The 24816-nt window shown below is 46.6% G+C and overlaps 1 protein-coding gene across 1 annotated transcript in view; it reads right to left on the bottom strand.

Annotated features, from left to right (window-relative positions):
• Positions 1 to 2910: 2910 nt before the first annotated feature.
• Positions 2911 to 24816, bottom strand: part of LOC311237586 (store-operated calcium entry-associated regulatory factor-like) — a 59226-nt gene continuing 37320 nt past the window's right edge. Inside the window, exons 6-7 of the mRNA XM_084338425.1 lie at positions 22266 to 22351; positions 2911 to 3282 (exon numbers count right to left, since the gene is read on the bottom strand). Of these exons, the coding sequence (XP_084194551.1) occupies positions 3257 to 3282; positions 22266 to 22351 (112 nt within the window). The 3' untranslated portion in view covers positions 2911 to 3256. The remainder of the gene's footprint in view (positions 3283 to 22265; positions 22352 to 24816) is intronic.

The raw sequence follows: 24816 nt of genomic DNA, 5'->3' as shown, positions 1-24816 counted from the left end.
ATGAGGAACAAGGCGGCGGACGCCATGTCACGTAGGCCGGTTGGCACCACACGGCCATCACTTATGGACCTTCCAGATGACAACGCCCACCTCCCACCCAGTACGCACACTGATGTACTGTCCTTCCTACGCCAGACCGAGCCAGGGAATGACGACGACAATGAGGAGGATGACCTGGCATGGTGTGCTGCGGGCCTTGAATCATTGCGGTCAGTGACATGGGATCGTGTCAGGGAGGCCACCAGCAGCGATGGTGAGATGCGCACCCTGGAGGAAATGGCGACGGACGGCATCCCCGACTCAAAATTCGAGATGCCGACGACGATCCGTGACTTCCACCAGTACCGTGAGAACATCACATCAACTGATGGGGTGGTCTTGTACAAGGACAGGGTGATTATACCACTCTCTCTCCGCAGAGAAGTGCTGAGCGCCCTACATGCTGCCCACCAGGGCGTATCGATGATGACCGCCCGCGCAGAATCCTCTGTGTTCTGGCCAGGCATGTCGGCTGACATCAGCGCCACTCGGAGGAACTGCGAGCACTGCCACCGGATGGCACCTTCACAGCCTGGAGCGCCGCCAACCCCGCCGATCCCAGTTGTTTACCCTTTTCAGGCGGTGTGTTCGGACTTCTTCATGCACAGGGGCGTGCACTACCTCGTGACGGTGGACCGGTACTCAAACTGGCCGATCATCTCGAAGGCGACGGGGGGCGCCGCCGGCCTCATAAATCACCTACGTCGGGCCTTCGTGACGTACGGGACGCCAGAAGAGCTCACATCAGACGGGGGCCCAGAGTTCACCTCCACCGAGACCAGGTCATTTCTATACAGATGGGGCGTACACCACCGCCTCTCATCTGTGGCCTTCCCCCACAGCAACTGCCGCGCTGAGATTGGGGTAAAGACAATGAAACGCCTTATCACTGACAACACCGGCCCAAAGGGGGAGCTTGACACAGATGCTGTGCAGAGAGCGATCCTGCAATATCGTAACACACCTGACCCTGACACAAAAATATCTCCGGCAATGTGTGTCTTCGGCCGCCCGATACGTGACTTCATCCCGGTTGTACCTGGGAAGTACAGACCACACGAGACCTGGCGTGAGACACTGACGGCAAGGGAGGAGGCTCTCCGCAAACGCCACATCCGCACAGCGGATGCCTGGGCAGAGCACACAAAACGCCTCCCGCCACTCATGGTAGGGGACATGGTCCGTGTACAGAACCAGACAGGGCCCTACCCCAACAAATGGGACAGGACTGGCAGTGTTGTGGAGGTACGCCAGCATGACCAATACGTGGTCAAGGTCGACGGCTCGGGCAGAGTCACACTTCGGAACAGGAGGTTCCTGCGCAGGTTCAGCCCTGTTCGCAACAACCTTCCGCCTCCTCGATCAATTTACGACGACCTGGCGACCCGTGTCACCCTACCACCAGCACTCGTTGTCACACCACGTCTGCCTGACCCCAACTGCGACCTTGTGTCCCCCACATCGCCACCGGTACTCACGTTGGCGAGCCAACCCCGGCGCGGGACGCCGCCTGCTTCGCACACGGTCCTTCAGGCGTCACCACCGGCCCCTTTGGACCCGGGAGCCGATCCGGGGCCCACTGTGTCGTCCCCTGCACCTAGGGCGGACTTACGCCGATCCACCAGGGCGACCAGAGTGCCTGCCTGGCACAGGGACTATTCCATGGGCTAGTCACATAATGGACACATGATTTATAGTCACATAGCCTGGGTGTGGGTTATACAGGTATTTGTCCACGTTTTTGTGTGTTTGATTATTATTATTTCTCAGCCTTTACACAGTATGTTAAAGACTCTGGGGGAGATAGAGAATATCTAGACAGCGCCTCTATAACAGACGGTCCTGCACAGTAGCGCAGTGACCGGAACAGGAAGTTGAGACGCTACTTGTAAATACACCTGCAGTCGTCCGAGACTTATTTGTATATTGTTTTCTTCTTTATTAAACTGGATGGAACAAATGGAATATCGTTCTTATTTACAAATCAAATTTATTTGGAAGTCCCGACAACACACGTTAACACTTTGCATGCCACACCCGAGATATCTCGGGTTTACACCCCGCGGGTTGAATGCCCATCACGAGAATATTCGTTTTATTCGTTTTTTTTTTTAATTAGTGATCTGAAATCATATTGCATCAAGCGAGCCTACCGTTGGAGATCCAGTCACCCCCGGGCGCTCAGATGTGAAAAAAGCGCCCCCTATCATCTCCCAGATGGTAAATCACCATTTTGGATTGGACTCAATGAAAATCTGGGGAAAAAAACCCTGCACTCCACATTTGACTTCTTACTCATGTAACCGGGGTCTACCAGCTTCACTCTGGAGCCTCGGAGCCGCGGGGAATATGTGTTTTACTGTATACACGATGGATCAATGAAATTAGCGATTTCTTCGAATGGCGATCAGGAATTGGAATAATCCATTTGGATACCATCTGATCTCAGGTAAGGAATCTATGTTATCAGTATTAGGATAATCAGACCCGTTTTCACGGATATATAAGCTTTTATGGGATTATGGTGATAGGCTGTTTGACTCTGCTCGCGGTCAGGAAATAGGAGAATCGATTTTCAACTGGCGGCACGAGCGTGCATGCGTACACATATACTATCGATCATCTAGCGTTTATTTGAAAACGATTCATAAATAGGCCGAAAAATTACAACGTTCTAGAATATTCCAGTAAAAGGCGATTATCATAGAATGTGTTGTTTTTTCCGTAAAAACGAGTGATTTTGAAAATGCTATCCAACGGAAATGAAGCGATGAAAAAACAATCTGCTACGACAATGTTGACTGGAAAATGAGTCTTTGATAAGCGACGGGCAGATTAGACGCATAATAATTTAAAACATAGATTAGGCGATATCAACGTTAACATTGGAGTGGATGTGGGCATTCAAGGGGGTAAAAAGGAAAACACGGCTGGCTCTCAAAGTGTTAATGTCCACATAGGCCGGATACGTCTTCTTTAAACAAGTCAAGAAGAAACATAACAATAAGTCAAGAACAAAACAAGAACACCATAAGGTCCAACAAATTTAAAATAAATGCAAAATAAATGAATGAATGCAATACAATACAATAAACCTCAAGATGGGCTGTTCAAAGGGGAATCCCCTTTGTTTCCGCAGAGGAGGAGAGAGAGGAGGTGTCAGGAGGAGAGATGAGGTGTCAGGAGGAGAGATGAGGTGTCTTCACCTCCCAGGATCCTATCGCCTCTTGGTACCACCGAAAGCTGAAACCACATGAAGAGTCTCATTTTAATTGAATTGCAGAATCAGAAAGGTATTTATTGCCAGGTAGTTTACACATAAGATAAATAATAATACGATACAATTAGGGATGCCCCGATCACGTTTTTGCCACCGATCGTCTTATGAGCCATATCGGCCGATACACTGCCGATACCGATCGTTTTTTTTTTTTTTTTTTTTTTTTAAATCAAATTTTTTTATTTAAAATGTTCAACAACACAATATCAACATCAACAGTAACAACAATACTAATAATAATAATGACAAAACAATAAGAAATAATAAATACAGATCTAAACTTAACTAACAAATACAAAACGTTTTTAATTTTGTTATAGCAGCTGGCAGTATTATACTGTAGTAGGTCTAACACAGGCATTCTCAAAGTCCGGACTCTGGTCCAGATCCGGACTGAACCACAACTGTCTCTGGCCTCTGAGCAAATTATACTTTTCATATGTACTCAGGGCCGCCTCAGGGGGTGTGCGAGCAGTGCGGTCGCACAGGGCCTCGCGGGAAGGGGGGCCTCACACAATTTTTTTTTTCTTTTTTTGCGAGGCCCCCCTTCCCGCGAGGCCCTTTTTCATCACAGACCTAAAATCTAGTTTTGCTTATATGCTTATATATTTCACATTAGACACGTTTGTAGAATGTGTCTGACTTGTTCCTGGCTCTGCGGCTCTGCAGATACACTATTGGCTCTGCAGATACACTATTGGAGGCAGCTCTGAGGCTCTGCAGCAGAATTGGTTTCAATGAGGGGAGGGGTTACAGGTAAGGTAGAGTCTGACTATTTCGCGCGTGCAGCATTGGAGGTTATGCCAGCCAAGATGAAGAGGACATCGTTCGGCAGATGGACTGAAGATGAAAGTTGTTGCATGTTAGACAGTTCAGTCAGGCTAGCCATCCCGGCTAAAGACAGGGACAGCTAGTTAGCTTTAGCTACGTTATAATATTGAGTGCTAACGTGTGGTTCAGTCGGGATATAGCCATGATGATGTCGGCTAGTAGCTAGCTTAGCTAAAGGCTAACTAGCGTTAGCTAACCTAGAGACAGCGTGTGCAGCATTGTTATGCCAAGATGAAGAGGACGGTCGTTTGGCAGATGAACTTCGTCAACTCCACGCGGTTGTCTCCATCCTCTTGGACGTTTGGTGAGTTTTTAATGCACTCTATTCTATTCCCGCCGTGGATATCTCTCTCTCTCTCTCTCGGGAGCCAAATGGGCCGACTAGCTGTTGTAGTACTAGTAGCTAAAGGTGTGTGGCCTGGTGTCAGCACCTGGTGCGAGGGAGGTGAGCTTGGTGTTTCATTATGAGAATATCTCCATGCTCAAGTCGGCTATAGTCCGTGAGGGACTTGTTGCCGGCACCGCTATGGTAAACACCACTCTGTAGTGGGACGTGTATTGCCTTCTTTTTCCCTTCTCTCTTCGTATGAGAAGAGGAAAACACAGCGGCTGTCTGAAGTGTTGGCCTGTATTGCTTTTCTCACGTTGTACAGTTTTTCAGTGGTAGCCGCATAGCTTGCTTCTGCGTTAGCTAGTGGTTAGCGATAGCCGGGTTGAGCTAACTGTTAGCCAGTTAGCTGTTTAGCTACGACGTTAGCTGCTCGTTTTCGCTCGCCTGGGAACGTTAGCTTGAAGCTATCAGTTAGCCTAGAGTTAGCTGTTAGCTTGTGCTACGACCATTGACATTAGCCATGAGAATAGCGGGCCCTGGCACTCTCCGACTACGACATCATCTTTGACAGAAGATGTAGTCGGGCCTGCACCATGACAAGGCTCCGGCCATAGCTTCTTTTTGTCCCATCAGCAATAGGCCTTTCGTCAACGTGGAGACCTGTGTTGCGGCCTTTCGCCCTGCATTCCTTGGTGCAGGTAAGATGTCATGACATTACCCCACTCTTCCTTCCTTCCCCTCCCGAATGTTTTGTTAATAACGATGTTTTTTTCCAGGCAAAACATATGTTACTTCACAACATTTGGAGATACGACATGTGCTGTGTGTGAATTGTCTTGGTCGTTTGTGTAGCTTGGGTAGCGTTGGCCAAAGCTGTGTGTGGCCTGGTGTCAGTACCTGGCTAGCCTATTTAGCTGATGTCGGCCATTGGCTCCTTGCTGCTTTGTTTTCTCTGGTATAGACCCTCTTCTCTTTGGATTTAAGTGTTGATCTTTGTACTTTTGGATCTATGTATATATTATATTAGGGGCTCATCTTTGCTTATCTCTCTCATACATGCTCTCTCTCTAACACACACACGACACACAGACATGCTCTCTCTCTCTAACACACAAGCTCTCTCTCTCTCTCTCTCTCTCTCTTTCTAACACACACAGTCTGCCTATGGCGGCCTTTCTCGATGGCTAGGCTGTGCTCGCTGAGTCTGTACCTAGTCAAGGATCTTCAGTCACAGTGCTCAGGTATTCTGCCACTGTGTACTCTCTGTTTAGGGCCAAATAGCATTTCAATTTCTTTCCAATGTGTCTCTCTCTCTCTCTCTGTACACTGTATATTGACTGTAGAACGGGAGCTCTCTCTCGCTCTCTCTCTTGCTATATGTTGACTGTATCATGCCCAGCCTCGGGCAGCGCTATTATTTAAGAATATGTTGACTGTATAAAAAAAATAAAAATAAAATTATATATATATATATATATATTTGTACCTTTTTTGGGGGGGGGGGGGGGGGCTCGCGTTTAAATCTCGCACAGGGCCTCGCATTTCTCCCAGGCGGCCCTGTATGTACCGTTAGATTCTGATGGTTCAGCCAGTATCACTTCTTCATCTGTGTCTTCTTGTGTTATCATCTCTCCATCCACTGACCCTGCGTTGTGTTTATTTCGTCTTCTCATACTGGCTGATACAATCCTTATCATTCCCCGTTAATGCAATCCGCAACCATAATGATTCACCACCTTCGTAAGAATTCGACACTTGACAGCGTAATACCTTTCTCGGAAAAGCGTTGTTTATTCCATAAACAAAAGCCTCAGATCAGATGTTATCAGATTGTGTTGTCCCTGCGGAAGTCTCTGATGGAACACTAAAGTTCATTATTCTAATGATCTCCTGTGATCGTTGGGGCCTCGCTGTTATCCCAAAACCTTCTCTGTGGTCATGCCACGTCAGTCCTTTCCCCGCGAGGGGAGGGGGAATCGCTTCCAAGTCTCTAATCAAGCTTCTTCTCTTCTGTGTGGTTCGTATCTCAGTCTGCCCTTACCCGGAACCACTGTTAGATTTATATTATCTTCGTCATAGCAACGACGGCCTCGCCCCTCTTCTGGTTGCCATGTGACGTGCTGTCTTTGACAACTGCTAATAACCTTTAACACACATTAAAACGTCTGTTTCATTAATGTCAAACCTCCCCCCATCGCTCTGACCCAAACCTCCTGCTGCCTAGCTGTTATCAGTTTGTTTATGTGCCGATGGCGACCGCGGCATGCCCTGAGCTCTATCTCAGTCTGCTGCTGCAACCCCCTCTGCCTGCCAGTGCTATTAAGATCTATAGATCCGTCTCAGTAGACGCTCTTAAAGCTCATCTCTATATATCAGTTATAAACCAAATGTACATTGAAAAACACAGTTTTCTTTCATTATGTATTATCTGTATTATCTGCGAGACATCGCCACAAACGCAACGAGTAAAAATTCTCCGCTCTCTATGTCTGACTGCACTGTTTGTGTGTGTGTCTGTCAACTCTGCTTTGGTCCAATCACATTCCCCCACCCACAGTCTGCAAATCAGAGGTAGAGTAGGGCGGGTCTTCACAGCATGCTCGTTGTGCCTTTCAGTGACCAGCTGGGAGTGTAGCGGGGCTGAGAGAGTGTAGCGGGGCTGGGAGTGTAGCGGGGCTGAGAGTGTAGCGGGGCTGAGAGAGTAGCGGGGCTGAGAGAGTGTAGCGGGGCTGAGAGAGTGTAGCGGGGCTGAGAGTGTAGCGGGGCTGAGAGAGTGTAGCGGGGCTGAGAGAGTGTAGCAGGGCTGAGAGTGTAGCGGGGCTGAGAGAGTAGCGGGGCTGAGAGAGTGTAGCGGGGCTGAGAGTGTAGCGGGGCTGAGAGAGTGTAGCGGGGCTGAGAGAGTAGCGGGGCTGAGAGTGTAGCGGGGCTGAGAGTGTAGCGGGGCTGAGAGAGTAGCGGGGCTGAGAGAGTGTAGCGGGGCTGAGAGTGTAGCGGGGCTGAGAGAGTAGCGGGGCTGAGAGAGTGTAGCGGGGCTGGGAGTGTAGCAGGGCTGAGAGTGTAGCGGGGCTGAGAGAGTGTAGCGGGGCTGAGAGAGTAGCAGGGCTGAGAGTGTAGCTGGGCTGAGAGACTGTAGCAGGGCTGAGAGACTGTAGCGGGGCTGAGAGTGTAGCAGGGCTGAGAGAGTGTAGCAGGGCTGAGAGAGTGTAGCGGGGCTGAGAGTGTAGCGGGGCTGAGAGAGTGTAGCGGGGCTGAGAGAGTGTAGCGGGGCTGAGAGAGTGTAGCGGGGCTGAGAGTGTAGCGGGGCTGAGAGTGTAGCAGGGCTGAGAGAGTGTAGCGGGGCTGAGAGAGTGTAGCGGGGCTGAGAGAGTAGCGGGGCTGAGAGTGTAGCGGGGCTGAGAGAGTGTAGCGGGGCTGAGAGAGTGTAGCGGGGCTGAGAGAGTGTAGCAGGGCTGAGAGAGTGTAGCGGGGCTGAGAGTGTAGCGGGGCTGAGAGAGTGTAGCGGGGCTGAGAGAGTGTAGCGGGGCTGAGAGTGTAGCGGGGCTGAGAGAGTGTAGCGGGGCTGAGAGTGTAGCGGGGCTGAGAGAGTGTAGCGGGGCTGAGAGTGTAGCAGGGCTGAGAGTGTAGCAGGGCTGAGAGTGTAGCGGGGCTGAGAGTGTAGCGGGGCTGAGAGTGTAGCGGGGCTGAGAGAGTGTAGCGGGGCTGAGAGAGTGTAGCGGGGCTGAGAGTGTAGCAGGGCTGAGAGTGTAGCGGGGCTGAGAGAGTGTAGCAGGGCTGAGAGAGTAGCAGGGCTGAGAGAGTGTAGCAGGGCTGAGAGAGTGTAGCGGGGCTGAGAGAGTAGCAGGGCTGAGAGAGTAGCAGGGCTGAGAGTGTAGCAGGGCTGAGAGTGTAGCGGGGCTGAGAGAGTAGCGGGGCTGAGAGTGTAGCGGGGCTGAGAGAGTGTAGCGGGGCTGAGAGTGTAGCGGGGCTGAGAGAGTGTAGCGGGGCTGAGAGTGTAGCGGGGCTGAGAGAGTGTAGCGGGGCTGAGAGTGTAGCGGGGCTGAGAGAGTGTAGCGGGGCTGAGAGTGTAGCGGGGCTGAGAGAGTGTAGCGGGGCTGAGAGAGTGTAGCAGGGCTGAGAGAGTAGCAGGGCTGAGAGAGTGTAGCGGGGCTGAGAGAGTAGCAGGGCTGAGAGTGTAGCAGGGCTGAGAGAGTGTAGCGGGGCTGAGAGTGTAGCAGGGCTGAGAGAGTGTAGCGGGGCTGAGAGAGTGTAGCGGGGCTGAGAGAGTAGCAGGGCTGAGAGAGTAGCGGGGCTGAGAGAGTGTAGCGGGGCTGAGAGAGTGTAGCAGGGCTGAGAGAGTGTAGCAGGGCTGAGAGACTGTAGCAGGGCTGAGAGAGTGTAGCAGGGCTGAGAGTGTAGCGGGGCTGAGAGAGTAGCGGGGCTGAGAGAGTGTAGCGGGGCTGAGAGAGTGTAGCAGGGCTGAGAGAGTGTAGCAGGGCTGAGAGAGTGTAGAAGGGGTTAGAGTGTAGCAGGGCTGAGAGAGTGTAGCGGGGCTGAGAGTGTAGCGGGGCTGAGAGTGTAGCGGGGCTGAGAGTGTAGCAGGGCTGAGAGAGTGTAGCGGGGCTGAGAGAGTGTAGCGGGGCTGAGAGAGTGTAGCGGGGCTGAGAGAGTGTAGCGGGGCTGAGAGTGTAGCAGGGCTGAGAGAGTGTAGCGGGGCTGAGAGTGTAGCGGGGCTGAGAGTGTAGCGGGGCTGAGAGAGTGTAGCGGGGCTGAGAGAGTGTAGCGGGGCTGAGAGTGTAGCAGGGCTGAGAGAGTGTAGCAGGGCTGAGAGTGTAGCGGGGCTGAGAGTGTAGCGGGGCTGAGAGAGTGTAGCGGGGCTGAGAGTGTAGCAGGGCTGAGAGAGTGTAGCAGGGCTGAGAGAGTGTAGCGGGGCTGAGAGAGTGTAGCGGGGCTGAGAGAGTGTAGCGGGGCTGAGAGAGTGTAGCGGGGCTGAGAGTGTAGCAGGGCTGAGAGAGTGTAGCAGTGCTGAGAGTGTAGCAGGGCTGAGAGAGTGTAGCAGGGCTGAGAGTGTAGCGGGGCTGAGAGAGTGTAGCAGGGCTGAGAGAGTGTAGCAGGGCTGAGAGTGTAGCAGTGCTGAGAGTGTAGCGGGGCTGAGAGACTGTAGCGGGGCTGAGAGAGTGTAGCGGGGCTGAGAGAGTGTAGCAGGGCTGAGAGAGTAGCGGGGCTGAGAGAGTGTAGCGGGGCTGAGAGAGTGTAGCGGGGCTGAGAGTGTAGTGGGGCTGAGAGAGTGTAGCGGGGCTGAGAGTGTAGTGGGGCTGAGAGAGTGTAGCGGGGCTGAGAGAGTGTAGCGGGGCTGAGAGAGTGTAGCGGGGCTGAGAGAGTGTAGCGGGGCTGAGAGAGTGTAGCGGGGCTGAGAGAGTGTAGCGGGGCTGAGAGAGTGTAGCGGGGCTGAGAGAGAGTAGCGGGGCTGAGAGTGTAGCAGGGCTGAGAGTGTGTAGCGGGGCTGAGAGTGTAGCGGGGCTGAGAGTGTGTAGCGGGGCTGAGAGTGTAGCGGGGCTGAGAGAGAGTAGCGGGGCTGAGAGAGTGTAGCGGGGCTGAGAGTGTAGCAGGGCTGAGAGAGTGTAGCGGGGCTGAGAGTGTAGCGGGGCTGAGAGAGAGTAGCGGGGCTGAGAGAGTGTAGCGGGGCTGAGAGTGTGTAGCGGGGCTGAGAGTGTAGCGGGGCTGAGAGAGTGTAGCGGGGCTGAGAGTGTAGCGGGGCTGAGAGAGTGTAGCGGGGCTGAGAGAGAGTAGCGGGGCTGAGAGTGTAGCAGGGCTGAGAGAGTGTAGCAGGGCTGAGAGAGTGTAGCGGGGCTGAGAGAGTGTAGCGGGGCTGAGAGTGTAGCAGGGCTGAGAGAGTGTAGCGGGGCTGAGAGAGAGTAGCGGGGCTGAGAGTGTAGCAGGGCTGAGAGTGTAGCGGGGCTGAGAGTGTAGCGGGGCTGAGAGTGTAGCGGGGCTGAGAGAGTGTAGCGGGGCTGAGAGAGTGTAGCGGGGCTGAGAGTGTAGCGGGGCTGAGAGAGTGTAGCGGGGCTGAGAGTGTAGCGGGGCTGAGAGAGTGTAGCGGGGCTGAGAGAGTGTAGCGGGGCTGAGAGAGTGTAGCGGGGCTGAGAGAGTGTAGCGGGGCTGAGAGAGTGTAGCGGGGCTGAGAGAGTGTAGCGGGGCTGAGAGAGTGTAGCGGGGCTGAGAGAGAGTAGCGGGGCTGAGAGTGTAGCAGGGCTGAGAGTGTGTAGCGGGGCTGAGAGTGTAGCGGGGCTGAGAGTGTGTAGCGGGGCTGAGAGTGTAGCGGGGCTGAGAGAGAGTAGCGGGGCTGAGAGAGTGTAGCGGGGCTGAGAGTGTAGCAGGGCTGAGAGAGTGTAGCGGGGCTGAGAGTGTAGCGGGGCTGAGAGAGAGTAGCGGGGCTGAGAGAGTGTAGCGGGGCTGAGAGTGTGTAGCGGGGCTGAGAGTGTAGCGGGGCTGAGAGAGTGTAGCGGGGCTGAGAGTGTAGCGGGGCTGAGAGAGTGTAGCGGGGCTGAGAGAGAGTAGCGGGGCTGAGAGTGTAGCAGGGCTGAGAGAGTGTAGCGGGGCTGAGAGAGTGTAGCGGGGCTGAGAGTGTAGCAGGGCTGAGAGAGTGTAGCGGGGCTGAGAGAGAGTAGCGGGGCTGAGAGTGTAGCAGGGCTGAGAGTGTAGCGGGGCTGAGAGTGTAGCGGGGCTGAGAGTGTAGCGGGGCTGAGAGTGTAGCAGGGCTGAGAGTGTAGCGGGGCTGAGAGTGTAGCGGGGCTGAGAGAGTGTAGCGGGGCTGAGAGAGGGGCTGAGAGAGTGTAGCGGGGCTGAGAGTGTAGCAGGGCTGAGAGTGTAGCAGGGCTGAGAGTGTAGCTGGGCTGAGAGAGTGTAGCGGGGCTGAGAGAGTGTAGCGGGGCTGAGAGAGTGTAGCAGGGCTGAGAGTGTAGCTGGGCTGAGAGAGTGTAGCGGGGCTGAGAGAGTGTAGCGGGGCTGAGAGTGTAGCGGGGCTGAGAGAGTGTAGCGGGGCTGAGAGAGTGTAGCGGGGCTGAGAGAGTGTAGCAGGGCTGAGAGAGTAGCGGGGCTGAGAGTGTGTAGCGGGGCTGAGAGAGTACTCGTGTTGACTAAACGCTAACGCTTGAGCGGCAAACACGTAATAATACGTTTTTAGATCCTTTGATCTTTTTCCTTTGATCCACATTCTAAACGATCATCCGGATCACTCTAGCCGCCCCTGGCTCGTTTGGCTACATTGGAATTGCAATGCCGATCGAATCTTACCAGACAGAAAGGGATCAGTAGAGACAATGGCTGAACTGGACTATCAACACTCGCTCTGAGGGGGAGGAGCTCTTGCAGAGCAATCGCTAGCAGATCTGCTCGCCTCAAAACCTAGTTTCCCATAAACACGTGTAATAACATATATCGCCGATGGGATCATTGGAATTATTCTTTCTGGAGTACCTTCTGGCTAAAGTAAGGACCCCCTATGTCTATTTTACCAAACCTGAAACATGTTTCTGTAACGATCACAGTGTCTTACTTTACCGGACATAAACCAAGCGTTTTGTAACGATCGCGTTTCGGGGTACCCCCCCCCCCTTGATGATCTTGTGAAGGCACATGTGTACATGGTATATACCTTTGATTTTGGAGTATTTGGGGGTTCAGGGGATCAACCAGAACGATTTGGGCTTATTGCATATAACGCGTTTTATTTCGCGATCTATGGAAAATGACTGGATTTTTTCGGAAATGGCAGATGTTTAGCGTGTAATAAACTTCAAACTACAGTGTGTAGAAACAAATTTTTTTTTACATGTTGGACTAGAAATAGTGTCTGTCAAATGAGCCATACTATTGTCTCCATAGCTACATAGCTATACAATAGATCCGCAAATATCTTGAAATATCGTGAAAATGGTCAAGAAAAGCTGGCGCTAGACAGTGAAGGATGGGGGAAGCTTGTGGCCGTCAATGAGTTAATGGCTGGTCGTCCAGCCCTATGAATTTCATGACTTTTCTTGTGATCGCCTAGTCTTCTGACTATCACGGTTATACGCACGGATGCTCTCTAAAGTGGTTAGGGTTAGGGTTAGGGTTACCTTACAAAACAAATATATATCTATGCAAAAAAAATATATATATTATGTAAAACATGAAAGAAATCAAATACAAATTTAAACACCCGTGAATTTCAAATCCCTTCCTCATCCCTGTACCTCGTGAACATCATTTCCTTATAATTCAGTTTGAATTGTCTCATATTTGGACATTATTTGGTGATGGGAGCTGCTCTAGTCCTTCCTGTGCAGCTCTATATCTGGGCAGGTGGGAAGAAGACTTTGTGTTTCATCCATCCATATGGAAGCCGAGGTGGGCTTCCCACTCTCCAGGACATTTACAACAAGTGTTGAAGGGCCAAGGCTAAGAGAATAACCAAAGACTCTAGTCACCTAAACAACTGCCTCTTTGAACTGCTGCGGTCAGGCAAGCGCTACCGGAGCCTCATGGCCAGTACAGAGACTCAGGTCGCTTTCACACAGGGGCTGTTTGATCCGGACTATCGGACCAGAAGTCGATAGTCCGGTTTTTCGGGTTTGTGTGAATGCGCAGTCGAACTCGGTCCGCGGACCAAACACGCGAACTCGGTCCTCCAAAAAACATAGGTCTCGGTTCGCCTTCATCGGACCAAACGCGGACCAAACGTAGTCAGTCAGGCATCTTGGGTAGAAGAAACACAGCAGCTTATTATTATTATTATTAATACCGCGCGCAGCACACTGCATCTATCTATCTATATAACTGTGCATCTTGGGTAGAAGGAATAAGAAAAAAAAAACAGCTTATTATTACCGTGGCGCGCGGCATTACAAGCACACTGTGTAAACATGTCTTGTGGACAGACTTGGGTGATCCGCTGATCTGGAGTCAGACATGACTCGCAGTCCACACACACAGACACACACACACGCGTGCGCGCGCACACACGGGCTTGCAGCCACACACACACATTTCCACTCTCTATCAATGCCACGCCTCTGCTACTATCACTGCTACGCAGTTTGTGTATTTCCGCATTTCACTTCCTGAAGGGGAGGGATTTCCACTCTCCATTGTGTCCAATAGACTTTTCGACCGCGTGACATTGTTCATAAAGTTTGGTGCGCCTGACAAATTTACTGTGTGAATGCAGACGAACCAAATGATGAATGCAACAATGTTGCAACTTCACTACCAGAACCGCACTGAGTCCACCAAAACTATATGTGAAAGCACCCTCAGAAGGAGCTTTCTATCCCCAGGCAAGCGCTACCGGAGTCTCATGGCCGGTACAGAGAGACTCAGAAGGAGCTTCTATCCCCAGGCAAGCGCTACCGGAGTCTCATGGCCGGTACAGAGAGACTCAGAAGGAGCTTCTATCCCCAGGCAAGCACTACCGGAGTCTCATGGCCGGTACAGAGAGACTCAGAAGGAGCTTCTATCCCCAGGCCATCAGGATGCTCAATGACTCCATGTAACAACCCATCATCTACACTCATTGCACATCCACATGCACACACTCACTTTTAAACGACACTTTAACACTACATTATATTTATCTATTATTAAAGAGATTTGCACTACATTCATACCTGATTTGCACCTTACCTCAAAGTTTTGTACCTCATTTTCTGCATTGTACCTCACTGTTTACAAATTTGTACTGTATATTGTATATATGTATATTCCTCTTTACTTACTTTTTACTTACTTTTGCACACTCTCAGGGGCTCATACAGAACCAAGCATTTCACTGTAAAGTACGTGTATTTTATTGTGATAATTAATAAACAAACTTGATACAGAGACAGATTAATCTGGTGGGCCCGCTACATAGATGATGTGATATTATGGTGGAATGGAACAGAGGAGGAGTTGGTGTCATCTCATAGGTATCTGAACAGCACAAATAGCAATGTGGAACCGTCTTTAGAATACGATAGAAATAAAATCAACTTCCTAGACCTTACAATCAGTAAAGATGCTAGGGGCTATTTACACACTTCTATCTATCATAAAGACACAAACAAAAACACCATACTCCATGCTAATAGTTTCCAACCAGATAGTCTGATTGAGAATTCCAAAGGCTCCATAGGATTTGTGACAATGACAGGGATTTTGAAACTCAGAGCAGAGAGATATATACCTGCGCAACGACTCCCCTAAGATCCAGCTCTCTCTAAGGCCAGCACCCTAGAACGCCAATCACTTCTAACCAGGAAGCCCACCACTAGCCCTAAGAAGGACCAGGTGTACTTCTGCACTAGATACAGGACAGAGGCTCCCGCTATACGCAACATTATCAAGCGGAACTGGGACATCATCAAGTGTGATGAAACTCTGAAAGAAGTATTTCCAGAGCCCCCTGTGTGTTCCTTTAGGAGAGCTCCTACTCTAGGGCAGTGGTTCCCAAAGTCGGGGTCGCGACCCAAAGGTGGGCCGCGAGCAGCCACGGGTGGGCCGCGAGATGATAAAAAAAAAAAAAAAAAAAATTAAAAAAAAAAGAAAAAAAATTATTTTTTTATTATTATTTTTTTGTCAGGCCACTGAACTTAGAAGCAGGCCAGGACAGTGTTTCTAGTTGTATTCTAAAATTCTATTCTATTGTATTCTAAAATGTGACTATATGGTTTTATATTAACTTAATAAATAAACAAAAACGAAAAATCTACTTATTTCAACGAACATTTCAAACTAAATAACAGATTATGCACATAAAACGCTGAAAACAACCGAAGCAACAATAGTATTTTAATGAGGCTATTATTATTATCATTATTATTTTGCAACAAGTTAGCCCTCTCATAAATAGCACATATAAATGAATAACTAACTTGAACTAACTTAATAGGATTGAAGTGATATTTGGCTTAAAAAATCGGTCGCCTGGCAAAAAAAAAAAAAAAAAAGCCTGACGATGTGCATTGGGCCGCGGCTCTCTGACGCCTTATTTTCTGGGCCCTGGCCTGAAAAGTTTGGGAACCCCTGCTCTAGGGGACAGATTAGTACACAGCCTCTTACCAGCTGAGGAAAGAACCACATGGCTGCCTAAAGTCCCTAATGGAACGTTTCAGTGTGGCCACTGTAAGCAGTGTGACACTGTGGTGAACTGTAAGGGCTTCACCCATCCCAGAACACAGCAGGTATACACAACGAGACATTTTATAAACTGTAAAACTACCCATGTTATTTATATACTGTGTTGTTCTCCATGTGATGCTTTCTATGTTGGCCGCACCAAACGGCACTTAGTGAGCATAGATATGCAGCTAAGGTTCAAAACTGTGTCTCTGCTATGGTCAAACATTATATGGATAAACATGCTGACAGTTCCATTTCTTTTACAAGCTCTAGGAATTGACCATGCCCCCCTCACTCCTTGAAGAGGGGATAGAGAGAGAGAGCATTGAATCAACTAGAGCAGGGGTGGCCAACCCGCGGCTCGCAAGCGGCTCTTTGCCCGTCAATGTGCGGCTCTTCCATCCATAAAAAAATAAAAAATAAAAACTTTTAATTTTTTTTTATGTGACTCATTCCATAAGGACGTAGAATACACATTTAAATTTCTTTTTCAAATGGTCCATTTGCATGTTCTTGGTATCTGAATCTAGGGACATATATGAATCAGTGTCAGAAATAGTGTGTCTGTTACTAGGCTTGAGTAAATTGTAATGAACCAAAGGAGAATATCAATTCTATTTAATTTTTTTTATCTTTGACTGTGAATAACACCATGCTAAAATTGACCAGACCTGAAAAATCTAAGCAAATGAATAAAGGGAAGATGCTTAAACAGAAGGTTTTGTAGATACAGTACTGAATTCTGCCATCTTTTTTATAATGTAAATTTCTCCACCATTTTTCATCATATTGCAACACCGTTTTTTGCAAGACTTTCACAGAAAGGTAGATAAACTAACTGCGTTCTGTTTTATGGCAATACCGTTCAGGTTTGTGGGAGATAATCCCAAAAAATAAGAGAAATAAAAAGGTGAATCCAGAAGTCAGATGATTGACAGGGGCTGGTGTGAGCTGGGTAGGGTAGTTTTTCAAAATTCGAAAGCCCTGAGTCTCTTCCTTCAAAAGACTACACTCACTTTTGGATGTGCCACTTCCTCCTGTCAATATGTGCCGGTTTCCGACTCAATGCCCTGAGATTTCTATAATCTTATATTTCACTAATAACAGTTAAAATAATTGGTAAACAAACGTAATGCTGAAAATATACACTTTTACTGTATATCTCGGGCTTAAGAGGTTAACTGTGAGGCCCAAATTAAAAAGACATTAGCAACTTCAGAGGCCAGAGGGTGACACCTATAAACACATGAAGGGTGCCGTGACTGAAAAAAAAGGTTGAGAAACGCTGGTATATGGTGTGGCTCTTTGTGGTACCACAGTCATTTTTGTGGCTCTTAGTCTCTGACTGGTTGGCCACCACTGATCTAGAGTCGCTGGATATACAGACTCAAAGCCATGTCTTATCCAGGGATAAATGATACCATTGATATGGTTTATTTTTTGTAAATATGAGAGTATCTTTCTACCTGTTTTGTTGGTGTTTTGCTATTCTAGTAAAAAGAATTGTATATAGCTTGTATATATGTGTATATAGCTTCCAATTGAAGTATTATGTAACCTATAATGCATGCTCAATGGATGCTCAATGAACAATGAAAATAACAGACCATCAATTACACCCACAACACACACATCCACACGCACACACTCACTTTAAATAAACAACACACTGTAGCACCCACTTTACCCACTTAGACACTAACACACACTTTATATTTATACTTTATATTATATTTATATATTTGGCATCAATCCCATGCACCTCAGTGCACCTCACCACCACAAGGTGGCACCACAAGCTAAGCTATACATCACCATTCTACACTGTACTGTATAGTAGCTGACTGTATAGACTGTACAGAAGTATAGACTGTACATATACTGTATATAGAAAAAAAAAAAAATTGTTTACGTACTTGACTTTCTATTTTATACATATTTATAATATTTTACACTATCTTGTTATTTTATCTAGCACAGGAGCAAAACAGAAAGAAGCATTTCATGCAAAAGTATTCTGTATTTCTGTATGACAACTAATAAAGAAACTTGAACTTGATGCAGGAGGTAGCCTGTCAGTCTTAAGCCCTTCCCATAGTCGAGCGGACCGTACACGGAGCAGACTCCCGCGGGCTCAAAGCGGACCAAAAGGGTACTCAAAGCAGACCCAAAGCAGAGTCCAAGTGCGAAGCTCCTATTTTCTGACGCGCGGACGTCCGCGGCGCCCACTTGGTGTCACACAAAACGCTGCTCATGGTCTTTGTTGACCATGACCTGCATTAAATGTGACACCGCGCGAGGAGAGTTTGAGATTTGCCCTTGACGCCATCGCCATCTTGTGGTAAAAACTATGGCAGATAGACGCACATTTTGAAGAGAGACTGGCAAATGAAGTACAGAAATACAGACATTTATATGATACATCACTCCGGGACTATAAAGATTATTATTAAAGCCAGTAAACAGAGCAGCTCTTCTTCATCATCTGATAATGACGCCATAACAGAAGTGTAAACAGCGCGAAAGAATTGTGGGGAAATGTAGTAAACTGGCGCGAGACATGTAGGAAATTGGTCCGTGGAGGTCCGCTGAGGTACGATCGACTATGAAAGCTCAATGAGTCCAGTGGACCTCCGCGGAGTCCAGTCCGTGTGCAGTCCGCTCGACTATGGGAGGACCTTGAGGGCGCGTTCACACCTACCCTGTTTGGTCCACTTAAATGAATAGTCCGTTTTGTTTGTAGAGGTGTGAACACAAACCGAACTATTTTGAGGACCAAACAACCGAACCATGGTCCTCTTGAAAAGTTGGGACTCGGTCCGTTTCAATCGAACTATAGTACCTAATCCAGGAAGCAAAGTAGCCTACAGTGCATTCAGTGTGGCTCTGAAGTCAGACTTGCGCCGCTCGCGTAATGACAGTCTCTCCTCTCTAGACTCGCGCCGCGAGCGGACACTCTCTCTCTCTCTACTCTCTCTCTACTCTCTACTCTCTAGTACTTCCTGTGCAGCTCTATATCTGGGCAGGTGGGAAGAAGACTTTGTGTTTCATCCATCCATATCTCATCTCTCGCTCTCTCTCTCTAGTCCAGTGGTTCCCAAAGTCGGGGTCGCGACCCAAAGGTGGGCCGCGAGCAGCCACGGATGGGCCGCGAGATGATTTAAAAAAATAAAAATAAAATAATTTTTTTTTTTTTTTTTTTTTTATAAATTTTTTTTTTGTCAGGTCACTGAACTTAGAAGCAGGCCAGGACAGTGTTTCTAGTTGTATTCTAAAATTCTTTTCTATTGTATTCTAAAATGTGACTATATGGTTTTATATTAACTTAATAAATAAACAAAAACGAAAAATCTACTTATTTCAACGAACATTTCAAACTAAATAACAGATTATGCACATAAAACGCTGAAAACAACCGAAGCAACAATAGTATTTTAATGAGGCTATTATTATTATCATTATTATTTTGCAACAAGTTAGCCCTCTCATAAATAGCACATATAAATGAATAACTAACTTGAACTAACTTAATAGGATTGAAGTGATATCATATTTGGCTTAAAAAATCGGTCGCCTGGCAAAAAAAAAAAAAAAAAAAGCCTGACGATGTGCATTGGGCCGCGGCTCTCTGACGCCTTATTTTCTGGGCCCCGGCCTGAAAAGTTTGGGAACCCCTGCTCTAGTCCACTTGCGCCGCGCTCATAATGACAGTCTCTCCTCTCTAGACTCGCGCCGCGAGCGGACACTCTCTCTCTCGCTCTCTCTCTCTAGTCCACTTGCGCCGCGCTCATAATGACAGTCTCTCCTCTCTAGACTCGCGCCGCGAGCGGACACTCTCTCTCTCGCTCTCTCTCTCTAGTCCACTTGCGCCGCGCTCATAATGACAGTCTCTCCTCTCTAGACTCGCGCCGCGAGCGGACACTCTCTCTCTCGCTCTCTCTCTCTCTAGTCCACTTGCGCCGCGCTCATAATGACAGTCTCTCCTCTCTAGACTCGCGCCGCGAGCGGACACTCTCTCTCTCGCTCTCTCTCTCTAGTCTACTTGCGCCGCGCTCATAATGACAGTCTCTCCTCTCTAGACTCGCGCCGCGAGCGGACACTCTCTCTCTCGCTCTCTCTCTAGTCCACTTGCGCCGCGCTCATAATGACAGTCTCTCCTCTCTAGACTCGCGCCGCGAGCGGACACTCTCTCTCTCTCTCTCTCTCTACTCTCTACTCTCTAGTCCACTTGCGCCGCGCTCGTAATGACAGTATCTCTCGCTCTCATTATGCTGTCGGCAACTGTTTATGTTTGTGAGTGGCTATAGTCCGATAGATGAATGACTTGGCGACTGTATGTCCTTTGTTTACAAATTAGATCAGCACCAAAAAGGGTAGTGTGAACGCAGACCAAAATCAGACAATGTATCATTTTCACATTTGGTCCACCAGAAAGTCCGGACTTCAGGTGTGAACACGCCCTTAGACTCTAGATCAGTGGTCAGCAACCTTTACTTTACTTTTCCCCCCTCCCACAAAATAAAATGCTCAGGGAGCCGCACAACCTATTTACCCTTAAAATGAAGATAACACTGTGTATAACGTTTTATATATCCCCAAGCATACCCCACATTTAGACCGACTTTGAAATAAAACCCTGAACTATTCAGGTATATTTGAGTCCTTCCCTTATTTATGGAACATTTATAAAATAAAAAGTAGTCCACTTTGAAAAAAGACTTCCATGTGTAGACCTACAGTACTTTGAAATAAAACACAAAAGGAGAAAAAACACTGGCATCTGTAGACCTACTTTGAAATAAAACCCTGAACTATGCAGCTCTATTTGAGTCCTTCCCTTATTTGTGGAAAATATATAAAATAAAAAGTAAATTTTTCGTTGTTCGCAAATTTCGCACCACATATCAGGCATACAGGTAAACCTGCATCGTTAGTCGTGAAAGCAAATTAATCTGTCCACGCTGAATTAAACCCTCTATTTTCCTCAGACTTTCCTTTTTTTGGATTTATCCATGGTTACCGTCGGAAACTCAAGATTAGCCACTTGCAGACGGCAGGGAGAGGCACGGGGTGTGACGTACTGTATATTTTAGTTGATGAAATATTTTTGTTGACTAAATATTTTAGTTGATGAAAAAAAATTCATTTCAGTGTCACAGTATGACACCGATCTCCAAAATAAGAGAACAAAAAAGTGTTTTTTGGGGCCAGGGAGCCGCAGCTGGGCTCCGGAGCCGCAGGTTGCCGACCCCTGCTCTAGATGTTGGACGACCTCTAGTGGCATAATGCAATTATGACAGCTAGACCTCAGGCTGACTTAAGTTCTCACAGCTGAGCTTGATAGAGTGATCAGCACAGCCTCCTTTAGAATATAGCTCAGTTCACCCATGTGTCTGTATGCCCTGAAAAAGGCCGATAGAGAGGCCAAAACGTGTTGATTGTTTTTTTTATTGTTCTAATATGAACTAAGAGACTTATTAAAGCTTTTTTATACATGAATAGTGTCTGGAACTCCTTTGTTTTTTCACATAGAGAAGCTGGTTTTGTTTCTGTAGAAGAAACCATTTTTGTTGCAGCTTATTAACAAGATCATCTGTTAATCAGTGGTTCTCAACTGGTCTAGCCTCGGGACCCAACATTTTCCTTAGTCATTAAGTCGCGACCCAAATTTTTGAACCACTATGATTTATTAAAAAAAAATATTGCAGTAATACACAATCTTTCATGCACTGTTAAAAACATGAAATAAACACAAAAAAGTGCAACAAAAGTGCAACTAGGGCTAAAAACCCAATGAAATAAAATAATAATAAATAATATATGCTTCTTAGCAGATTTCTTAGCTTAACATAACAGACCTATGTTTGGGGGAACTAATGGGATAACTGGGGTTGCAACAAAAGTGCAACTAGGGCTAAAAACCCAATGAAATAAAATAATAATAATAAATAATTATGCTTCCTAGCAGACTTCTTAGCGTTTGGGGGAACTAATGGGATAACTGGGTTGCAACAAAAGTGCAGCTAGGGCTAAAAACCCAATGAAATAAAATAATAATAATAAATAATTATGCTTCTTAGCAGACTTCTTAGCTTAACATAACATACCTACAGTAAGTTTGGGGGAACTAATGGAATAACTGGGGTTGCAACAAAAGTGCAACTACGGCTATAAACACAATGAAATAAAATAATAATAATAATAATAATAAATAATATATCCTTCTTAGCAGACTTCTTAGCTTAACATCCCAGGGAACTAATGGGATAACTGGGGATGTTGTTTGCTCCTGACAAGAGTCTCAAAGTCTGGGGTGATGGTAGACAAAGCAACTCTGAGGTCATGCTCAATGTCCAATCTGTTCCTCTGCTTTGTCTTCAGCTGGACCAGAGCTGAGAAGCCACTTTCACAAAGATAGGTAGTGCAAAAAAAAAAAAAAAACCACCAGTTGCGAAACACTGATCTATATGGTATTTCAATTTACATTTTCATCAAACCAGTTACTGCTGGATAAATAAAAGGTAGAATAATGAAGTAGAAAGAAAGGTAAATAAAAGGTAAAATAATGAAATTAAAGGAAAGGTAAATAAAAGGTCAAACAAATAAAAGGTAAAATAATGAAATAAAAAGAAAGGTTAAGAAAGGTCAAATAATAAAAAAGCAGTGTACCTGTCGCAGTATGGGTTCCAGAGCTGAAGGGCTGAGGGACATGAGGTCTGGGGTTGTTGTAGTTGGTGTAGCTATGAGGCTGGCCCCTGGAAACACACAGCACTAGTGTTAAGGTTATATACTAACCCTCATATCACTAGTTATATAACAGCGGTTAACACCGTCCTTACCATCATATCACTAGTTATATAACAGCGGTTAACACCGTCCTTACCATCATATCACTAGTTATATAACAGCTGTTAACACCGTCCTTACCATCATATCACTAGTTATATAACAGCTGTTAACACCGTCCTTACCATCATATCACTAGTTATATAACAGCTGTTAACACCGTCCTTACCATCATATCACTAGTTATATAACAGCTGTTAACACCGTCCTTACCATCATATCACTAGTTATATAACAGCTGTTAACACCGTCCTTACCATCATATCACTAGTTATATAACAGCTGTTAACACCGTCCTTACCATCATATCACTAGTTATATAACAGCTGTTAACACCGTCCTTACCATCATATCACTAGTTATATAACAGCGCTTAACACCGTCCTTACCATCATATCACTAATTATATAACAGCTGTTAACACCGTCCTTACCATCATATCACTAGTTATATAACAGCTGTTAACACCGTCCTTACCATCATATCACTAGTTATATAACAGCGGTTAACACCGTCCTTACCATCATATCACTAGTTATATAACAGCTGTTAACACCGTCCTTACCATCATATCACTAGTTATATAACAGCGCTTAACACCGTCCTTACCATCATATCACTAGTTATATAACAGCTGTTAACACCGTCCTTACCATCATATCACTAGTTATATAACAGCTGTTAACACCGTCCTTACCATCATATCACTAGTTATATAACAGCTGTTAACACCGTCCTTACCATCATATCACTAGTTATATAACAGCTGTTAACACCGTCCTTACCATCATATCACTAGTTATATAACAGCTGTTAACACCGTCCTTACCATCATATCACTAGTTATATAACAGCCGTTAACACCGTCCTTACCATCATATCACTAGTTATATAACAGCTGTTAACACCGTCCTTACCATCATATCACTAGTTATATAACAGCGCTTAACACCGTCCTTACCATCATATCACTAGTTATATAACAGCTGTTAACACCGTCCTTACCATCATATCACTAGTTATATAACAGCTGTTAACACCGTCCTTACCATCATATCACTAGTTATATAACAGCTGTTAACACCGTCCTTACCATCATATCACTAGTTATATAACAGCGGTTAACACTGTCCTTACCATCATATCACTAGTTATATAACAGCTGTTAACACCGTCCTTACCATCATATCACTAGTTATATAACAGCTGTTAACACCGTCCTTACCATCATATCACTAGTTAATAGTTATATAACAGCTGTTAACACCGTCCTTACCATCATATCACTAGTTATATAACAGCTGTTAACACCGTCCTTACCATCATATCACTAGTTATATAACAGCTGTTAACACCGTCCTTACCATCATATCACTAGTTATATAACAGCTGTAAACACCGTCCTTACCATCATATCACTAGTTATATAACAGCTGTTAACACCGTCCTTACCATCATATCACTAGTTATATAACAGCTGTTAACACCGTCCTTACCATCATATCACTAGTTATATAACAGCTGTTAACACCGTCCTTACCATCATATCACTAGTTATATAACAGCTGTTAACACCGTCCTTACCATCATATCACTAGTTATATAACAGCTGTTAACACCGTCCTTACCATCATATCACTAGTTATATAACAGCTGTTAACACCGTCCTTACCATAATATCACTAGTTATATAACAGCTGTTAACACCGTCCTTACCATCATATCACTAGTTATATAACAGCTGTTAACACCGTCCTTACCATCATATCACTAGTTATATAACAGCTGTTAACACCGTCCTTACCATCATATCACTAGTTATATAACAGCTGTTAACACCGTCCTTACCATCATATTACTAGTTATATAACAGCTGTTAACACCGTCCTTACCATCATATCACTAGTTATATAACAGCTGTTAAATACAGTCCATCGCTTTCAAGGTGCCATATGTTTTCAACATGTTTACAGAATAATCTAGTTTCAATAAAAAAAGTCCTCCTATATATTTAACCGCTACCCCACACCCTAACCTAACCTAACCTAACCGCTAGCCCACACCCTAACCTAACCGCTAGCCCACTATACTTCCCAAAGGTCAGTGAATACCACGATCACAACACCAGAGGGAGCTCCACAAATCATGTCAAACCCAGATTCGGCTCAAATAAGGGACTAAACACGTTTCGCAATTATGCCACATCAATGTGGAACGCCCTACCCAAAGCTGTAAAGGAATGTGGATCACTACCCACTTTCAAAACCTCTCTCAAGGGACACCTACGGGAGACTGCAATTCAACACTGGCCCCTGTAAATATCCTAACCCAATCATTCCAACCCCCTCCAATGTACAGTCATTTACCTAGTATG

This window comes from Notolepis coatsorum (genome assembly GCF_963971535.1).
Source record: "Notolepis coatsorum genome assembly, contig: SUPER_11_unloc_1, whole genome shotgun sequence".
Lineage (NCBI taxonomy): Eukaryota > Metazoa > Chordata > Actinopteri > Aulopiformes > Paralepididae > Notolepis > Notolepis coatsorum.
Note: the sequence above shows the minus strand (reverse complement) of the source record. Positions and strands in the feature narration are given on the sequence as shown.